General features: G+C 35.8%; 3 protein-coding genes across 3 annotated transcripts; 2 read left to right on the top strand and 1 right to left on the bottom strand.

The window, feature by feature from the left end:
- Nucleotides 1-132: 132 nt before the first annotated feature.
- LOC149733266 (uncharacterized) lies at nt 133-4,449 on the top strand. Its single transcript, XM_089881231.1, has 3 exons — nt 133-1,125; nt 1,224-1,502; nt 2,992-4,449. The coding sequence occupies exons 1-3, from the start codon at nt 1,065-1,067 to the stop codon at nt 3,750-3,752; spliced, it is 1,101 nt and encodes a 366-aa protein (XP_089737357.1). The 5' UTR covers nt 133-1,064; the 3' UTR covers nt 3,753-4,449.
- Nucleotides 4,450-5,341: 892 nt separating this feature from the next.
- LOC149733265 (uncharacterized) lies at nt 5,342-8,512 on the bottom strand. The gene is made up of 6 exons (XM_089881232.1): nt 8,153-8,512; nt 7,521-7,754; nt 7,101-7,225; nt 6,668-6,836; nt 6,264-6,447; nt 5,342-6,077 (listed from the first exon to the last, which is right to left on the bottom strand). The coding sequence occupies exons 1-6, from the start codon at nt 8,160-8,162 to the stop codon at nt 5,771-5,773; spliced, it is 1,029 nt and encodes a 342-aa protein (XP_089737358.1). The 5' UTR covers nt 8,163-8,512; the 3' UTR covers nt 5,342-5,770.
- Nucleotides 8,513-8,891: 379 nt separating this feature from the next.
- Nucleotides 8,892-16,057, top strand: LOC149733264 (TGF-beta receptor type-2-like). Its single transcript, XM_089881227.1, has 10 exons — nt 8,892-10,674; nt 10,976-11,153; nt 11,531-11,741; nt 11,897-11,997; nt 12,506-12,641; nt 13,070-13,248; nt 13,699-13,881; nt 14,258-14,404; nt 14,630-14,760; nt 15,046-16,057. Exons 1-10 carry the CDS (start codon nt 10,453-10,455, stop codon nt 15,259-15,261), a joined length of 1,704 nt encoding a protein of 567 aa, XP_089737353.1. The 5' UTR covers nt 8,892-10,452; the 3' UTR covers nt 15,262-16,057.
- The last annotated feature ends 412 nt before the right edge of the window (nt 16,058-16,469 follow it).

The raw sequence follows: 16,469 nt of genomic DNA, 5'->3' as shown, positions 1-16,469 counted from the left end.
TTTAACATTTCGGTGGATATTTTGCAATTTAATTTCTTCACGAACATAGGTGAAGAACTCTGGGGTTAGATGACCATTAGTATAAACATATTTTCCTACTTGTGTTTTTTTTTCAATTAACAACGCTATTTTACGATCGTCAGGATATGCCCATATATATTTATGTAAAAATTCTTTGTTTTCTACCAAATAATGGGACGATAAAATAGACTGAAATGTGTTCTATCTTACCCCACCTTACTGTATTATACACCGTGTATGACATTTAGTTTAGTGAAATTTGGATGACGTAGGTATCATGTGATAACGCTTGTCCTACGTCATGTAATGGATTTTCCGGTTAATAAATATTGTAAACCTCTTGCTTGATATAAGCTACCCTTAACCATGCGGTTGAAGAATCGGCGCTTTTAACATTGTGGGGGTCTGTTAGGCAAGACACTTCACGGCAGTTGATACACCCAGTGGTCACTAACGGGCTGACCCCATATAAAAACAATCACCCACAAAGTTACATACATAGTAACTTGTAATCTGGCACGAGGTGTATGAAACAGAACACCCGTGTTATAACGACTGTTGTTACCCCGCCATGTGAGGATAAATAAGTTACATATGCTGTGGTAACTCGTAAGCGGCACGAGGTGTATGAAACAGAACACTTTGATTTTGGAAATTTATGTGCTTAAATGTCCCATCTTCCCCATTGTACTTATAGTTATAGGTCATGTGTTACAAGATGTCTGACAATTTACTTTCTAAATCCGTATTTTATTTGCTCCTGGTAGATGGTTAAACATTTCATAATATTGGAGACTTCCGTGTAATAAATACACGCCAGCATTTAGTTCAGTGTAATTTGGATGACGTTTGTCCTATGATAACGCTTGTCCTACGGTATGTAATGGATATCCCGGTTAATGAAGAGGAACTCTGCCTTGTTTGGCCTGTTGCATACATGGGCATACATTGGTATGCCGTTTGTTAAAGCGGCATTGTTGTTGAGTTTATGAGTGTCGCAAGCACACCGTTCACGAGACAGCTAATATAGAAACCGGATTGCAATGTTTTGGTTGTTTGTTGTGGTTGTTCTTCTTTGGCCTGCAGAAACATTTCAGTTAAAAGGTGAGAGTCTTTCGTAGTTTTACCTTTCGTAGTTTTACCAGATTAACTTTCGTAGTTTTACCAGATTCTGTGGTTATTTACATAAGTGTTTTATGCAGAATACTCAACAATTAAACGAGGTTTTGTTGAAATGAATTTTCATTCCACAACGAGGAAGCTAAGCGTGAAGCTGGATTACAAAATATGCTTGGATTCGATGCCTTATTATATCGAGGCAACAGCAAATCCCAAATACATCACAGGTGTTGAGAAGTTTAACGTTACTGTTATTCAAATCAATTTCTATAACGCTGTGTTGGAATTGGAACGAATTGATCAGGATTCAGGATGGGGGGAAATGCTCTTCACTGTGCAGTGGGCCATCTACCATATCTCAGGTGACAGAAAACTGTGTTACCTAACAATAGTTATCAGGGTACAAATTGCTTGTCTTCTGTTGATCGGCTTTGTCTCCGTGTGTTTGTTTTACCGATGCATTTAAACAAAATTCTTGCTTAATAAAGTATTCTTGCTTAATAAAGTCCGGCGCCAATGTACAGTAGTTTGCGCGCCAGCCCCGATCTTACCAAAATGTTACGGGTTCCAAGCTTGTCGCTGCTACCGTTATTAGCGTATGTTTTCTTGGGCAATCAGCTGTATAAATTGTCAGTCATACAGAATCTTTGTTGACACAAAGTTATAAACGTGGTAATCAGTAGACGAGCATTGGATGTATGAAACAGAACACCCGTTTTGTAACGACTGATATCGTTGACTCGTCGTCACGCGAGGATAAGGCAGCAAGTTACATTCATTCATATAATATAGTGAAGTGTAAGGCGGAATCCCTAAGCACATATTGTCCAGTATATTCAAGCTGAATTAAAATATAATATAAAATACATGAATTAAAATATATGACGGTATTACCACGAGTTATCTAGCGATTCGCACAACAAGTGAAATTTTACAAATTCGAAAACACACAGGATAAGATGGGACAGTTTAAAATCATTGTTAATTTTGATTTTTAAGTGTATTTATAAATAGGAATCTACGTAAATAACACGTAATAAAGCTTTACTATGATTTAGCGAGCGTTAAAAAATAGCACCTTGCTATTTCGCATTTTTTTACCTGTTCAAAATATACTGTTTCTATTTTACATATTTTTTAATATTTAAAAACAGTAATCAGCTTTGACGGGCGTTTTATAAAGTCGTGATAATACTTTCGAATAATTGTGTAGCCTTATTTTCCTGGTTATCATTAAATGGGGCTCCGTAAAAAGAAAATTTAAAAAAAAGTCCCGTCTGACAAAGTGTCCCATCTTCCCCCACCCTACTAAATAAAAATAGGCGTTGTTTGAACGATAGTGGGTATTATTAGAACAAAGGGAATTATTTGCACATGAATTGATAAATTTTGCATCCTACAAATGCATATAAACTAGTAACCACATAAATTTGAAAATAACTTTCAATAAAGTTTATATTTTACCACGAATCGGTTATTGCTGTTCCCACAAGACAAGTTATCTTCATGTGCAAATGACTAAATTTCAAATATATTTTTCATACATTATCTCATTATTATATTTAAATATATAAATTCAAAGCAGTATTTTTGCCGATTTAATTCCTAATTTAAGCCGTATTGCCCCCTTAACAACGCCGCAACTGTCTTTGCCACTCTCTTTGTTGAACCGTGAGAATACTGTTGAATGATACTGTAACATCTGTTTTGTCTATCATCAAACGGTATACCGTAAATTAAAAAATTAAAAATATCTTGTTTTCTCTAACCCTTCTATACAACATTGTGATTTAAGTTCTCGGGCATCGTTTGTATTATAATAAATTCAAAATCTAACCCGGCCCTTTTCAGATTACATAACATCAACCGCTACAGTGCAATACCGTGTGGACTACGACACAGATGTAAAAATTTCAGGAACATCAAATGTATCAGCGGTTTATGGTGAAGGTTTATCCCCGTTGCCAGCATTACAAAAGAACTCACTATTTCAACCACGTCTGTCACAAGAAAGACAAAATGATCACAGGTTTTTGGTGTTTGATAAAACTTCCAACAAACTGATCACCAACCTTGATCTGAATCCTAAAAATGGAGAAAACGACCTGGTTACCGTGTTTATAGTTTACCGGGTCGACAATTTGAAAGAAAACATTAAAAATGATGCAAGTAATTGGCAAGGGCTATTCGGAACACACAACAGTGGGTGGGATAAATTTATTGTATTGGCAAGTGACAGAATAGTTGTTTCAGGAACCGTCGGGTATAATATACAAATCACTTCTAACCTGACCAACGCCAACCCAAGTGCACTTCATGTTTGGAACGTTGTCAGTGTCCAGTGGAATGTGGATGGCGGTGTCGATGCTAGCAGTGTATGGTGCAACGGAAAGTTACTTCAAAGATTTCAAGCAGAATTAAGTCCATCTGATACAAAGTTTGCAATCGGTGTTATCACACGTCGTAACTCACCGTTAGTAAGGGACTTACACGGAGCGGTTGGTGAATTTGTGCTTTTCAAAGACATTGTCATGACCGATTACGAAATGAAGAAGTATCAATTATACTTCATAGAGAAATGGGGAATCACTGCTGATCCGATCCCAGTGTAACCTTGTGGCTGGGATAAGATGGTACATTTTATCATTCGCTTTTGGTAGATTTTATCGTCCCACTTATTAGTAAATAAAGAAAAACCCACCATACACAATACACAGTACTGTAAAAACCGCGAGTAAGAATTCGAGTATAACACACAAGGCATCTTTATGCATCAAATTAACCTGGAAAATTTATAAAACATTTTTACAATTTTAATGGCATTGCGTAAGGTTTGGTCGCAGTTTTAGCTTACTCAATATGCTAATTGTAAATACACCGAGAACATATTTGTCACGTATACGTCATGTTTGCCTATTACATCATGGTGTATAGAAAGCTTTTGTTGTGGTTCGTATTACGTCAGACCGCTTCGCACTAAGGTAGGTACTCTCGCTCACTGCAATGTTGTAGCAACGTTAACGTTGATGGTGATCACCGGGATATTTATTGCATTTTTAAACTGAATATCATGATCGAATTTATTTTACACGTTTACAAAATGATGGGCAACTTCACGTTACTATACTTATACTTGGCTTGGTTAATATCCAAAACCTCTTCCACCGTGTTGCTGCAATTATATCTTTGACATTATTTAGATTTCTAAAAGGTAATGCAAGCACTGTTACACAAGCTTTGCATGAAACGATGATTTAACTTTAAACACTCGATTTCCTTGATGTATTTATTGTGAAATATAAATAAAAGGTTTGTTGTTTATATTTTAGCTGTTGTAGTTTGAATGTAAAGTAAGCCTTGACATTTCAACTTCGTAGTTTGTCATCTGCTTTACAACGAGCTCGATCAGTATGCGATTATCTAACATACAGACTGGGTACGCAACGTTTGCAATCAAATCGCTCGATTCCGCTTCGGTGAGGGAGTTTTAATAAGTGAATTTATTGTTAGAACTATGCATGTAAACCCCCGAAATAATATGAAACAGTTTTAAATCCAAGTTTCAACATTCTTTTTCTTGCCCTTCTGCTATGTTTTTAACATGTTATGTATATTATTGTATGAAAATTAGTTTTGTTTGAACGACAATCGGTATTGTTAGAACATCAATTGATATATTGTATCCTACAAATGTCAAATAGCTCGATTGCGCACGGTGAGGGGTTGATGCGTATATGGTGCTTGGACATGCGATGGAAATACGTAAAAGAAAAGCATAACATGACGGTGTGATTGGTGAAAAAGGAACTGCTGCGTGTACGTCAGTCTGTATATTTTAAACGCGGGTCCAGTAAAGCAGTTTTCCTTTGTCATACAACGTGCATACATAGTATGGTGGGGTCAGACGGTCCATGTTTGCATTCTATTTTATCGTTCGGTTGTAAACAAAGAATATTTTCAGAATTATAACCGTATCCTCACTGCTCTAAAACAGCGTTGTTAAAAACACCAATGTGAAATATGGGATTTAGGTGCTAACGGTATCCCATCTTACCCCACAGGAGTATATAATATTATTATACATGTAAGATAAACTTCCATTTGTAAGATCAGATAATCGTCTGCTGGACCCTTTAACTGCGACAACACTGTCTGAGTTAATTTGTCATTTCAATCAGACCTATATTTAAATAAAAGGAAATCAGTTTGCAGATTTTTATGATATTTTCCGTGCAAAGAGAAGGCTGACGCAGCAACGTGTCGTGGTGATAGTTCATCACATGAAGGGGTGAAGGCCATCTAATGTATTTAACTATATAGCGTTGTATAGGTAGTACAAATATGTTGAAGAGATATCTTTGCGAAAAACAACAGTGGTCACAGGTTTTAATGTTTGATACAAATTTCAACAAATTTGTTACCAACCTTGATTTGAATCATACACTAGGAGAGAACGACCTGTGGTTTTAGTGGCGCGCCCCCAACGAATAGGTCGGCTTTAGGCTCTTTCTGGTATACCATTGGGGACGTATGAGCATGACACTTTAACGACAATTGCTCCAGCCCAGTGGTTACTAACGATTTTCGTTACCACGCGAGGTTAGGACAAGAAACATTCATTCATGTTAATCTAGACAACAGTCGTTGTAGTTAGGGCAGTTGTACGACTCGATCTCGACATCGAACCAATAAGCTCGCAACGATCAGCGTTGTTCCGCAGCCATGGTGCTAACCTTTGTCGCCAGTCAGCGAATGAACCGACCACACACACAACGTTGCAAACTAAGTTAGCATCGTATAGAAGGTTCGTTACTATGAACGGCGTGTTGGTCGGTAAAGCAACGGCAATTATAAATGCAAGGGCGTCGGCAAGAACACATAGACCTGTTGTTATAATAGATCGCTTCACCAGTGCCATGAGTAACTTATCGGATGGCCTGTAATAAAAGTAAGCATTGACTGTAGAAACAAGTTTTGCTGTCATTACAATGCTCATTTCGCCTGGTTCGTTATACTTTCATTGTTTTGAGATACAGGACAATAAATTATAACATAAAGTCTACTTTTGGTTGGTGGGTATTCGAAGTAATACAACTGATAAAACATATCTAGCAAATACTTACAATACGTTAGACGTTGCAAACCCTGCATGTCGTTTTAAAGGATAAACGAAGAGCGTGAGTAAAGTTCCTTGCATTGCAACAGCGCCAGTAAATAAAACTATCAACGGAGTTCGAGTTTGGGCGACTTCCACACAACCAATGTCACTTGTAGTAAACTCCCATAATGCCCCAGTTAAAATCATTCCTATAACATTTCATTTATAATAATACAATTAGAACTATATTAAATATATAAGATGTATAATAAATTGTAATAAATTATTATAAATTCTAATAAACTATAACAAGTTTTATTATAAATAAAAATTGTAATAATTATAATAAATTGTAATAAATTAATCTTCGCCACACCGTAATCGTCGATATAAATCAAAGTTATTATTATAAATTATAATAAGACCTACCTGCCAGCATCATGATGATAAACAAAGGTAGAATGATAGAGCTTAGAATACGAGCGAACTTGCCATGCATTTCAGATAATGTTGGGTTCTTGTAGCAAGCTCGTTGTCGAAACCATAAGAATGAATATAAGCAAACTATTCCAGCCGAATACAACACGAAAGAAAGACTCTGTGTTGTTCAAATCATAGAATCGATAGTTAATATTAATTGTTTTACAATAGAATTTGCAAAACATAATTGAATCTCTTTAGAGTTGGATACGTTTTAAATAAATGATTAAATTTCGCCCAAGAATTCTTTTATTTATGTGCTATACTGGGCGTGTTTTAGACCTAATTGGTTATATCATATTTTAATGGTTGTACGTACATTACAAACAAATATATACAACTAAAGGCTCATGTTACATTACACCTATATGTCTAATAATACCTGAATAATTTTGCAAGTAACGTTTGTTGGAGACTTGATATAAAGCAAAGGTTGGTCACTCACACAGTTCATGAAGGCGAACATGGAAGCTACCACACTCAGGTTATCCATGTAAGGTGAAGTACCTGTTGGTTATAATGTGACAGGGGAACATATTGGTTGTAATGTTTGTGCCAACTTACAAGATATAAGAGTAGAGTGGGGTAAGATGAGACATGCTTTGGTTTCTGTCCAATTTGGTGGTAAACAAAGAATATTTACAGAAATATATAAACGTATAATCTCACGACTTCAAAACACGATCAGGATGAATGGGATTTATTTGCTAACGGTATCCCATCTTACCCCACATTACACCTGTGTTGCCATATATAACTAAGGAAATAGAATAAATTTCATTCATAAAAGTTGAGATATTACCTTTGCTTCGCCGTGATCTCACCGATTGTTGGCGCTGGGCGATTTCTTCTTTCTTCTGGCGCTTTATCGCCCTCAGGCGGTGAATAGTAATGGAAAGAAAAACATAGAGACTTGCTACGGAAAACAGAAGTCCAATAATTGTGAATGGAATGCGAAGTCCGCGGATGTTTGTTGAAATAATTTCATCGGTTGTAACCTCAGTGTTGGTGTAAGTTGTAGTAGTTGGGAAAAAATCTTTAAACGAAATAAGCAATAAACGGTTTGGGTCACAAATGGGTTGTTCAAATTATCAGCCATAAAAAAAGTAAAAAAATCACTTACAAGTAACCTACATTGCAACTCGTACGTTGCTACGATGTATATATGAAACAGAACACCCGTGTTATAACGACTGTCGTTTTCCGGCCACGCGAGCATAACGTATAAGTTTAATTTATTCATTCAATCAATTCCATAATATTTATTGAAACTAGCTTTACCATTTAGACAGGCTATTAATTTTTGACGATACACGTTTACGAAAACCCGTGAATAAAACTATGCTGCGGATTACGCGAAAACTTGGTAATATAAGTAATATAAACAATCATATTATTTATAACATAATAATTATACTTAATGGTTTAACTTACGATGTCTCATTGTTACTAATTACACAAATTTCTTGAAACCGTATTTTCCGACTTACAACATAAAGCATAGTAAGCGCATATTACTGTTAACTTGCTATCTACCTAACAAACACACAGAATGAAATGGCCTTGAGCACACCGTGAAGATAAAGCAGCCTCGTTCTGTCTTGTCAACTTTCTACTCCTGTTATGTTCGGCTTACAACTGTTCTACATTAAGTTCAATTAACTACTTTATATTTGGTTCCTATTTAGAATTACTAACTGTATCAATATAGGTTGGCTCGTTAGTTTGATCAAACACTGGATTGGTCTGGTTGTCGAATTCTATATTACGACTCCATGAAATGTCTAACAATCATTAACCGATTGTATCCAACAACTAAATAGAACAAGACACAAACAAAAGAATCCATGAATGTATGTTGTATGGTGAAGCTTTCCATACATTAACTCAAAGGTTCAAAAGCATTGTGGAATGTAATTAACAAGTAAGTATTTATTTTATAGAAACAGAGTAACATCTTTCGCAATTATATACATATTGTTGATAGTATGTTATCTGATACTTATGGCTGGGAAAATAGTAATAAGTCCTATATTACCATCAGCGGGGACGAAATAACTCCTTTAGTTTTCTCAAATCAAGCATTTTCTCCCAACTGTTGAAGCGACACGCGTGAGCAAACACAGTGAAAGCTTGAGGCGACAACGGATTGTAGTTGGTTGGTTAGTTTGGTGTGAAATCCCCTGACGCATAATATAGGCGGAGTAAACACTACAATAACACCATTTCTTAATGTTGTAATTAAGTTGCTTGAGTGAGTTAGTGCAGTATATGTAGCTTGTTTTTACAGTTAAGTATAAAGGTATATTTATGTATAAATATCGCCGTATCTTTCAACAAAGCTCGTTACCTAATATCTTTACCGAGTTGGTATGATTATATAGTTTTGTGGAGTAAGAAACTGTTAGCACATATTGTCCAATATTTCGGGTTTCTAACAACTAACCACGCTTCTTTAGTGTCATGTGGCAACCTACGATTATATAATTCTGTAAATAATCTTTGTTTACTACCAAATGGGATGATAACATAGAATAAAAAAAGATGTCCCATCTTCCCCCCATCTTACTATATTTTATTTTAGGAATAAAACTACGAGGTTGATTATATTTAAAGTTTTGTAATTCTGGATTGCAAGACATGGTTTCCTATGTTCGACAACGTTTATAAATAAAGTTGCCACGATTTTAGAAATTTATCGATAAATTAATTTTCTGTTACCGTATCTTATGCCTGTTGTGAAAAATATTGAAAATTCTAAGGTTTTTATTTATTTCGTTTCCGAAGTTGTCTCGCCTGAGAGGAATGCGAGCACGAGGAGAATGAAAGAGAATAATATGTGTTGGCGCGTCACACAGGCGATTCATGACGTAATAATAGAATTTGAGTGAGGCGGAAATAAAGACAAAGCATGTTGACTAGATACATAGACAGCTACCTTTCTATAAATTGACCCTTCCTTATCTAGGTCAAATCGCAACAACTTTGCTAATCACAAAACTCATTATTATTTTTTTAAATAATAAAACAAACGGGAAGTGCCTTAAGTAAGCATTTCTTTGCACGAAGTGTTCATTTTTTACATTTGATCGTATTTTTTCGGTTGTTTTTCGCTTGTAATATAGGAATACTAGATAGATATGCGACCATAATGATTTAAAAGTAATATCTTTTTGGCTAATCTGAAAAACAAAATCATTTTATTCCAACATTCGTCTTTTTTTCGTCTCAAACTTTTTTGTCATTAATTTTTAATAGTCTTTATCCGGGTCGTATAAAGAATAAAAAACCTAATTACTTTTAGTATTTACTAATGTTATTGTACATTATGTTCGTTATTTAACCTGGTGAATCGCGATGTCGCGTTAAAGTTAATTGCAATGTTTTATCACACGATCCTATTTTCCAAGGCTTTCCAACATTTATAAACCTTTATACGAGGTCCCACTAGTTACATTTAACAGCTTATGCATATATAGTACTGTGGGGGTAAGATGGGATACCTTTAGCTTCTTAATCCCATCTTACATAAAACAATGAACAATAATCATTTACAGTCTGTGGGGATAATGTTATATAATTCCTATAAAATATTGTTTTTTTTCTACAATAAATAGAATAAAAACATGTCTCATCTTACCCCACCCGAATACCATGTCCCACTCCTATTGTATTTAGTCATTTATAGTTTTAAATTAATATTTACTTTTCAACAGTAACAATTATTTATCAAAATGAAGTGTTTAATGTTAATATCCTTGCTGTCATATTTACACACCGGTTCATCCATACATTGTCGGCAATGTAGCGCTGAAATAGATGCCAACGATTGCAATTCAACATCATGTACAATACCTTGTCCCACCGTTGATTGTAGCTGCCTTGGTCTGTGTTACACCAACGTTATTCTAAACTTCACTGGCAAACACTCCGTACAGGCGGCTTGTATACAACAGGTGATAAACTAATTCTTGCTTTTCTTTGATTTTGTTTTATCACTTTTTCGCAGCGGGCATTTTCGGTCACTACGTGGACGTGGGTGCCAATTGTTCTACGGGTTAAGGAATTGTCGCTGCCACCACTTTAAGTTTATTTAATACCACGTTAAACCGTTATTGATTTGGGATATTTGGTTCGTCCATAAAACTTTAGTTTTGCGACCAAATTAAAATGAATGCCACCAATTTTATGAACTTTATTATTTGTTTCATCTGAAATAAACGTGAACAAATATCTTTAAGTTAATATTTCTTTTAGTTATGTCCAACAAGAGCCAGCTATCTAAACCTCTACACTAAGCGTCAGATAGAGGGGTATTGTGACGTAAGCAAGGGTGTTGTGACGTGTGAATGTGCCTCAGATGACTGCAATCACATGATATCATTTGAACCAATCACAATCGATGACGAAGATATAATAATTGAAGACAAATACGGTAAGTTAATCGTAATGAAATTGTGCTTTTGACGCTACTACATATTATGTCACTAATACCGAGGGTAATATATGCGCCTGCGTCTAACCCAGAGGTAATGGGTTCAAGGCTTGTCGCTGCTGCCATTGTGGGCGTATGTGTCTTCAAGCAAGACAATTAACGGCAATTTATCCAACTTAGTGGTCACTTATGAGTTATCCAACTTTTCAGTCATACGTTTTGGAAAAATCAAAAATAACGCCAAAATAATATTAACCACAAAGTTGAAATAGCACGTAAGGAACTGTTGTTATTCGCCAGGCAAGAATAAATATTTTTTGATTATGAGTAAATACAAGAAATGGTAGATTAGATATAAACACAAATTTCAACAACAGATTTGTCGTCCATCATCGTTGGTGTCTTGGTAGGATTTCTCCTCCTTTGCCTTCTTGTGGCTGTGGTGTGGTACAGTGTAGGCCGGTATAGAAGGTTAAAAGATGAAGAATTTGAGAGTAAATTGACATCCGGGAGCAGACTATCCTCCGATGATGCGAGTCTTATTGATGGTTGGGATGATAGTGGGAAACATAGTTACTCAGCTTACAGGTAAACTTTGAAGTAATATATTGTATTGTAATGACTATGATTCCTATATTGTGAAGTGTGGCAAGTTATACCAGGGATACAGGTATCATAAGTTATAACGAAATTGTTAAACCTTGTTCAGTGACAGCGAGGTTATAACCATTATCATCTAATAGATATTCATCAAGCGTTGCTACCCAGTATAGTCGTGGGTCACGTGGAAACGTACTCAACCATAACGACCAACATTTACCGATCGAACTTCAAAAAATAATCGGTAAGGTTGTTTGTAAGGGTTGCTTTATACAACATATATAGTAGGGTGGGGTAAAGTGGGACGTGAAATAATGTAGGAAGAATTCTTTTTATGCTTATTGCTGTTAAAACATGTTTTAAAGTGTCCCAGTTCCCCCACCCTACAATACATGATCGCGAAACATACTTGGTTTTCAAGTCGAGAAATGTTTTGTTTTTAAGGCGAGTGCGACATGTAGTGTTGGGATTAAGGGATATTTGGCGTGTTTGTTTTATTGTCACATTTGGTGGTAAACAAAGAGTATTTACAAAGTTATATCCTTATGACTATAAAAGAAAGTTGTTAACTTGTTTAAAAACAAGAAATATGGGATATTATGTGTTAATGCAAGCCATCCACAGTAGTAATTAATATTTCTGCACAAAAGGATTACTTCTTGATTTATCACCATCAAGATAAAAACGTTTGTGAATCATCGATCATGAAATTTGTTAAACAAGATTATGGTAATTATCATTGTTATTACAAGGCAAAGGAAGATTCGCTGAGGTTTGGAAAGCAAATCTACAACAAGATGCTTCTCCTCCTCAAGTTGTTTCAGTGAAAGTATTTCGTCTCCACAATTATGGGGCGTGGAGACAAGAAAAAGACATGCTAACTGAAAGGTGGGAGTTTTTTTATCTGGACTTTTTCGCCTCTGTACATATATATAGTATTGTTGGCTAAGGTGGGGTAAGATGGTATACTGTAGGAAGCCTAAATTCCTTGATGTAGAACTATAAGCATAATTGTGGATACTCTCGCGTTTGTTTTATTGAGCGTTATAGTAGGGTGGGGGAAGATGGAACAACATTTTATTCTATTTTCTCGTCCAATTTGGTAGTAAACAAAAAAAACATTCAAAGAATTAATCACACGATCAGGATATTCGCATATTATGTGTTAAAGGTGTCCCATCTTACCCCACCTTTATGTATTATAATTGTTAAAAACAAAGTCAGGAAATATGGGATTTAAGTACTAACCGTATCCCATCTTACCCCACAGTAACATTATTGAATATTTAATTCTAATATTTATATATTGTTTGTAGTTGGATGAGACACGAAAACATCATTGAATTTTATGCTTCTGAGCAACACACAGTGCGAGGTCGGTTGCAGTATTGGCTCATAACTTCTTACTATCAAGAGAAAAGTTTAGCTGACTTTTTGGGCTCCAATATTCTTGACTGGGATCAGTTTTGTGACATGGCAACCTCAATAGCTAAAGGTAATGTGCAAAAAAATATAACAAAGCATTTAAGTATTTATTATGTATATATTCATAGCGTTAAATATCTTGCGTATTTTGTCAACCTGGTTACATCGATTTACTCAGTTGTTGCCATATCGGTTGATCAGGGTTTTCAATAAAGTGGTTAAAGCAACCGTTTGTTTGTGTGTCCGGTGGCAAAGTGATGAACGCGTGTGCACTTAGTGAGTGAATGTTTTTTGGCAATTTAAACTGTGTGCTACAGACCAAAAACTCTGGGCTAAGTGCAGACGCGCTCATCACCATGCAGCGGCACCGGACCTACAAAGAAACTGCTTTATGGTAGTTCGTACAGCGGGCACAAGGTGGATGAAACGAAACACCCGTGTTGTAACAACTGTCATTGCCCACCCACACGAGGATAAATAAGTTACATTCATTCATTCATTCAATTTATTTCATCGTCAGGGTTATCATACCTGCATGCGGAGAGAGATGACGTGGGTCGCCCCAAGATACCAATCGCCCACAGAGACGTCAAAAGTTGTAACATCCTTGTGAAAGATGGCAGGAGAGAATGCGTGTTGGCTGACTTCGGGCTTTCACTCAAGTTGGACCCGAAGTTGAGTCGTGATGAACTTGCAAACGCTGGTGAGTTTTTGTTTAAATGGACAACCGTTGAATGGTGCACAGTGTCTTCAAAACAATAAATCATTTATTGTCTCAATTACTAGCAATGGCTTTAACCAAGTGGCCCTTTATGAGTTGTCTAAATTATCAATCACACATAAATATCAACAAAAGTACTTAATCAAGTTACAAACGTGGTAACTCGTAAGCTGGAACGACGTGTATGAAACAGAACACTCGTGTTATAACGCCTGTTGTTGTAATGAATAAGTTACATTTGTTCATTCAATGTACTACAAGTTCAAAATCACTGCTACATATTCTTAGCGAGCAGACATGTGATATCACATCTGTGTAAAACTATCTTTATCTATCTCACCAACTTGTTTACCACCAGGCCAGGTTGGAACATCAAGGTACATGGCTCCCGAGTTATTGGAAAGACTGGTTAACCTCACAGATATTGAGATGTTTAAGCGAGTGGACGTTTACGCGATGGCTTTAGTTTTGTGGGAGATGGCGAATCGTTGTGAAACTTCAGAAGGTTCGTATAAAACGCGATAGAAACTTGTAGCAAAAATAATGTTAATTAATGTTCATGGGATTTATTTTATATCACAAAGTCTATAGTTATACCAGAGTTGTATAACATGCTATGGGAGTTGCTTATGTTATTCTATCCTACAGTGCACGCATATTGTAGTTCCACACGAACACGTCGCTACCTTGGTTACTTACTGTAAATCTTTACCTATCAATGTAAATACAGGCATGGCGTCTCCGTATAAACCACCGTTTGGAGACAAAATAAACGACCGACCCACCAAAGATCAAATGCTGCTTCTTGTGTGCAAAGAGCGCCAACTACCGAGTATTCCAGAGAAATGGAAAAAGCACCAGGTGGATTATATTTATGAACCTTACTTATTTGACCTGACTCTAAACCGACTGTGTTTATTGCGACCTTTTATAAAACCCAAGAAATATATGAATGGATGTTAATTAATTATCCTCGTATGGCGGGGCAACGACAGCCCGTTTTATGTACCTCGTGCCTGCTTACGATTTTTCACGAAAACAACCATGTGTGTGATGGTTTTTATGAATAAATGTTGGATCTTAGCGTGGCAGATTAACACACAACAAATCGATAAAAAGGGGTTAATAATATGCTTCCCTATAAAGGGTCTCTCTGAATTCGTTGACACCATACTGAACGAAACATGGGAATATGACGCTGAAGCTAGAATCACCGCTAGTTGTGTGTTGGAGAGATTTAAAGTATTACGTCATCATGGTGACGTCATCGGCTCTGACGGCAGTGACGTCGAGGATAAGATTCGTGTGAAAGCCAAGAATGAATCGAACAGAATATCTGAAGTTATTTCAACAGTTGTGTGAATATGAAACGGTTGTTTTATATTTGAAACGGCTCACCAAATAATCCCCTAACCAGCAACTAACCATTACTTATGGGGTTCGATCCGTGGGGTTACGGCTCAGGGGTTAGGGGGATTCCCATGGGGCAAACATAAGGCAACAACTATGAAAATCATGTTCATCCACAATCTCCACTATTTCGTTTGTGACACAACTTGTTTCTTTAACAAACCTGGTCATTAGTCTTTAAGACACGTTGATGTCCACACGGAAGTGACAAGTAACTTTTAAATGACATTATGCTAACTTAATGTTTGGCATATTTAACCTTATACCTCTCTTGTGTATTTGGCAACTATGTTTGTTAATTCAGCAACCTCAGTTTTTATACTTTTGTCTAATCAGATTTGCCATCAAGGGCCGCGTTGTTTGTATGTATGGCTTATTAAATGTAAAATATGACGTTTAAGAGATGGAGCTCCGGAACCTTTATATATTGTTCACCGGTTAATGCCGTTGCAAGTCGAAGTTGGCAATTTTTCCTTCATATATTTTTTGAATTTTCCGATTTAGAATCTAAATAAGATTTTTCCGTAGAGATTACATTGTTTTGTAAGAGGGTTGGTCCTCACACACAGAGCTGTAAGAATTTCAATTGCTTTGCATTAGGAACCAACTAAAGGTTCCGGCAACTATCGACCTAGAAATCCAATCTTTGATTCTTTGTATCTCGTATTCCTTTATTTCTTATGAAAATGTTTACACGTATGCAGAAGTTTAAAAGTTCTTGTTACAATAAAAAAAAAAAATCAAGTTACTTAATCGACGTTGACCGCAAACATGCATACTTGTTCAGTTGAAGGTTTATGATGTTATTTTTGATCGAATAAAATTAAGATTGAATTTTACAATGCGAGTTCCAAATAATCTGTTAGGTTTATCGTTTAGTTTGTCAAACATTCATCGTTTTTTAAAAGACATTTCCAAGATGGTTTTATAAAAGTTTCAATGATTTTGGTTATTAAAATTGTGTTTATTGTTGGTTTTATTGTAGCAATAACAGTCCATAAGTTAAAAACCTCACTTAACTCAATACATTTTGGTCCCATTAGTACGTGGTTTAGAATCGACATATTAAAGGATTTTGTTTTACAAATCATACATCAAAGAGAAGGTTTTTACAATACATTATATTTTAATATTTTTGTTCTTTTCTGAAATATTCAACA

Source organism: Ciona robusta, chromosome 7, assembly GCF_009617815.1.
Source record: "Ciona robusta chromosome 7, ASM961781v2".
Classification (NCBI taxonomy): Eukaryota; Metazoa; Chordata; class Ascidiacea; order Phlebobranchia; family Cionidae; genus Ciona; species Ciona robusta.
Note: the sequence above shows the minus strand (reverse complement) of the source record. Positions and strands in the feature narration are given on the sequence as shown.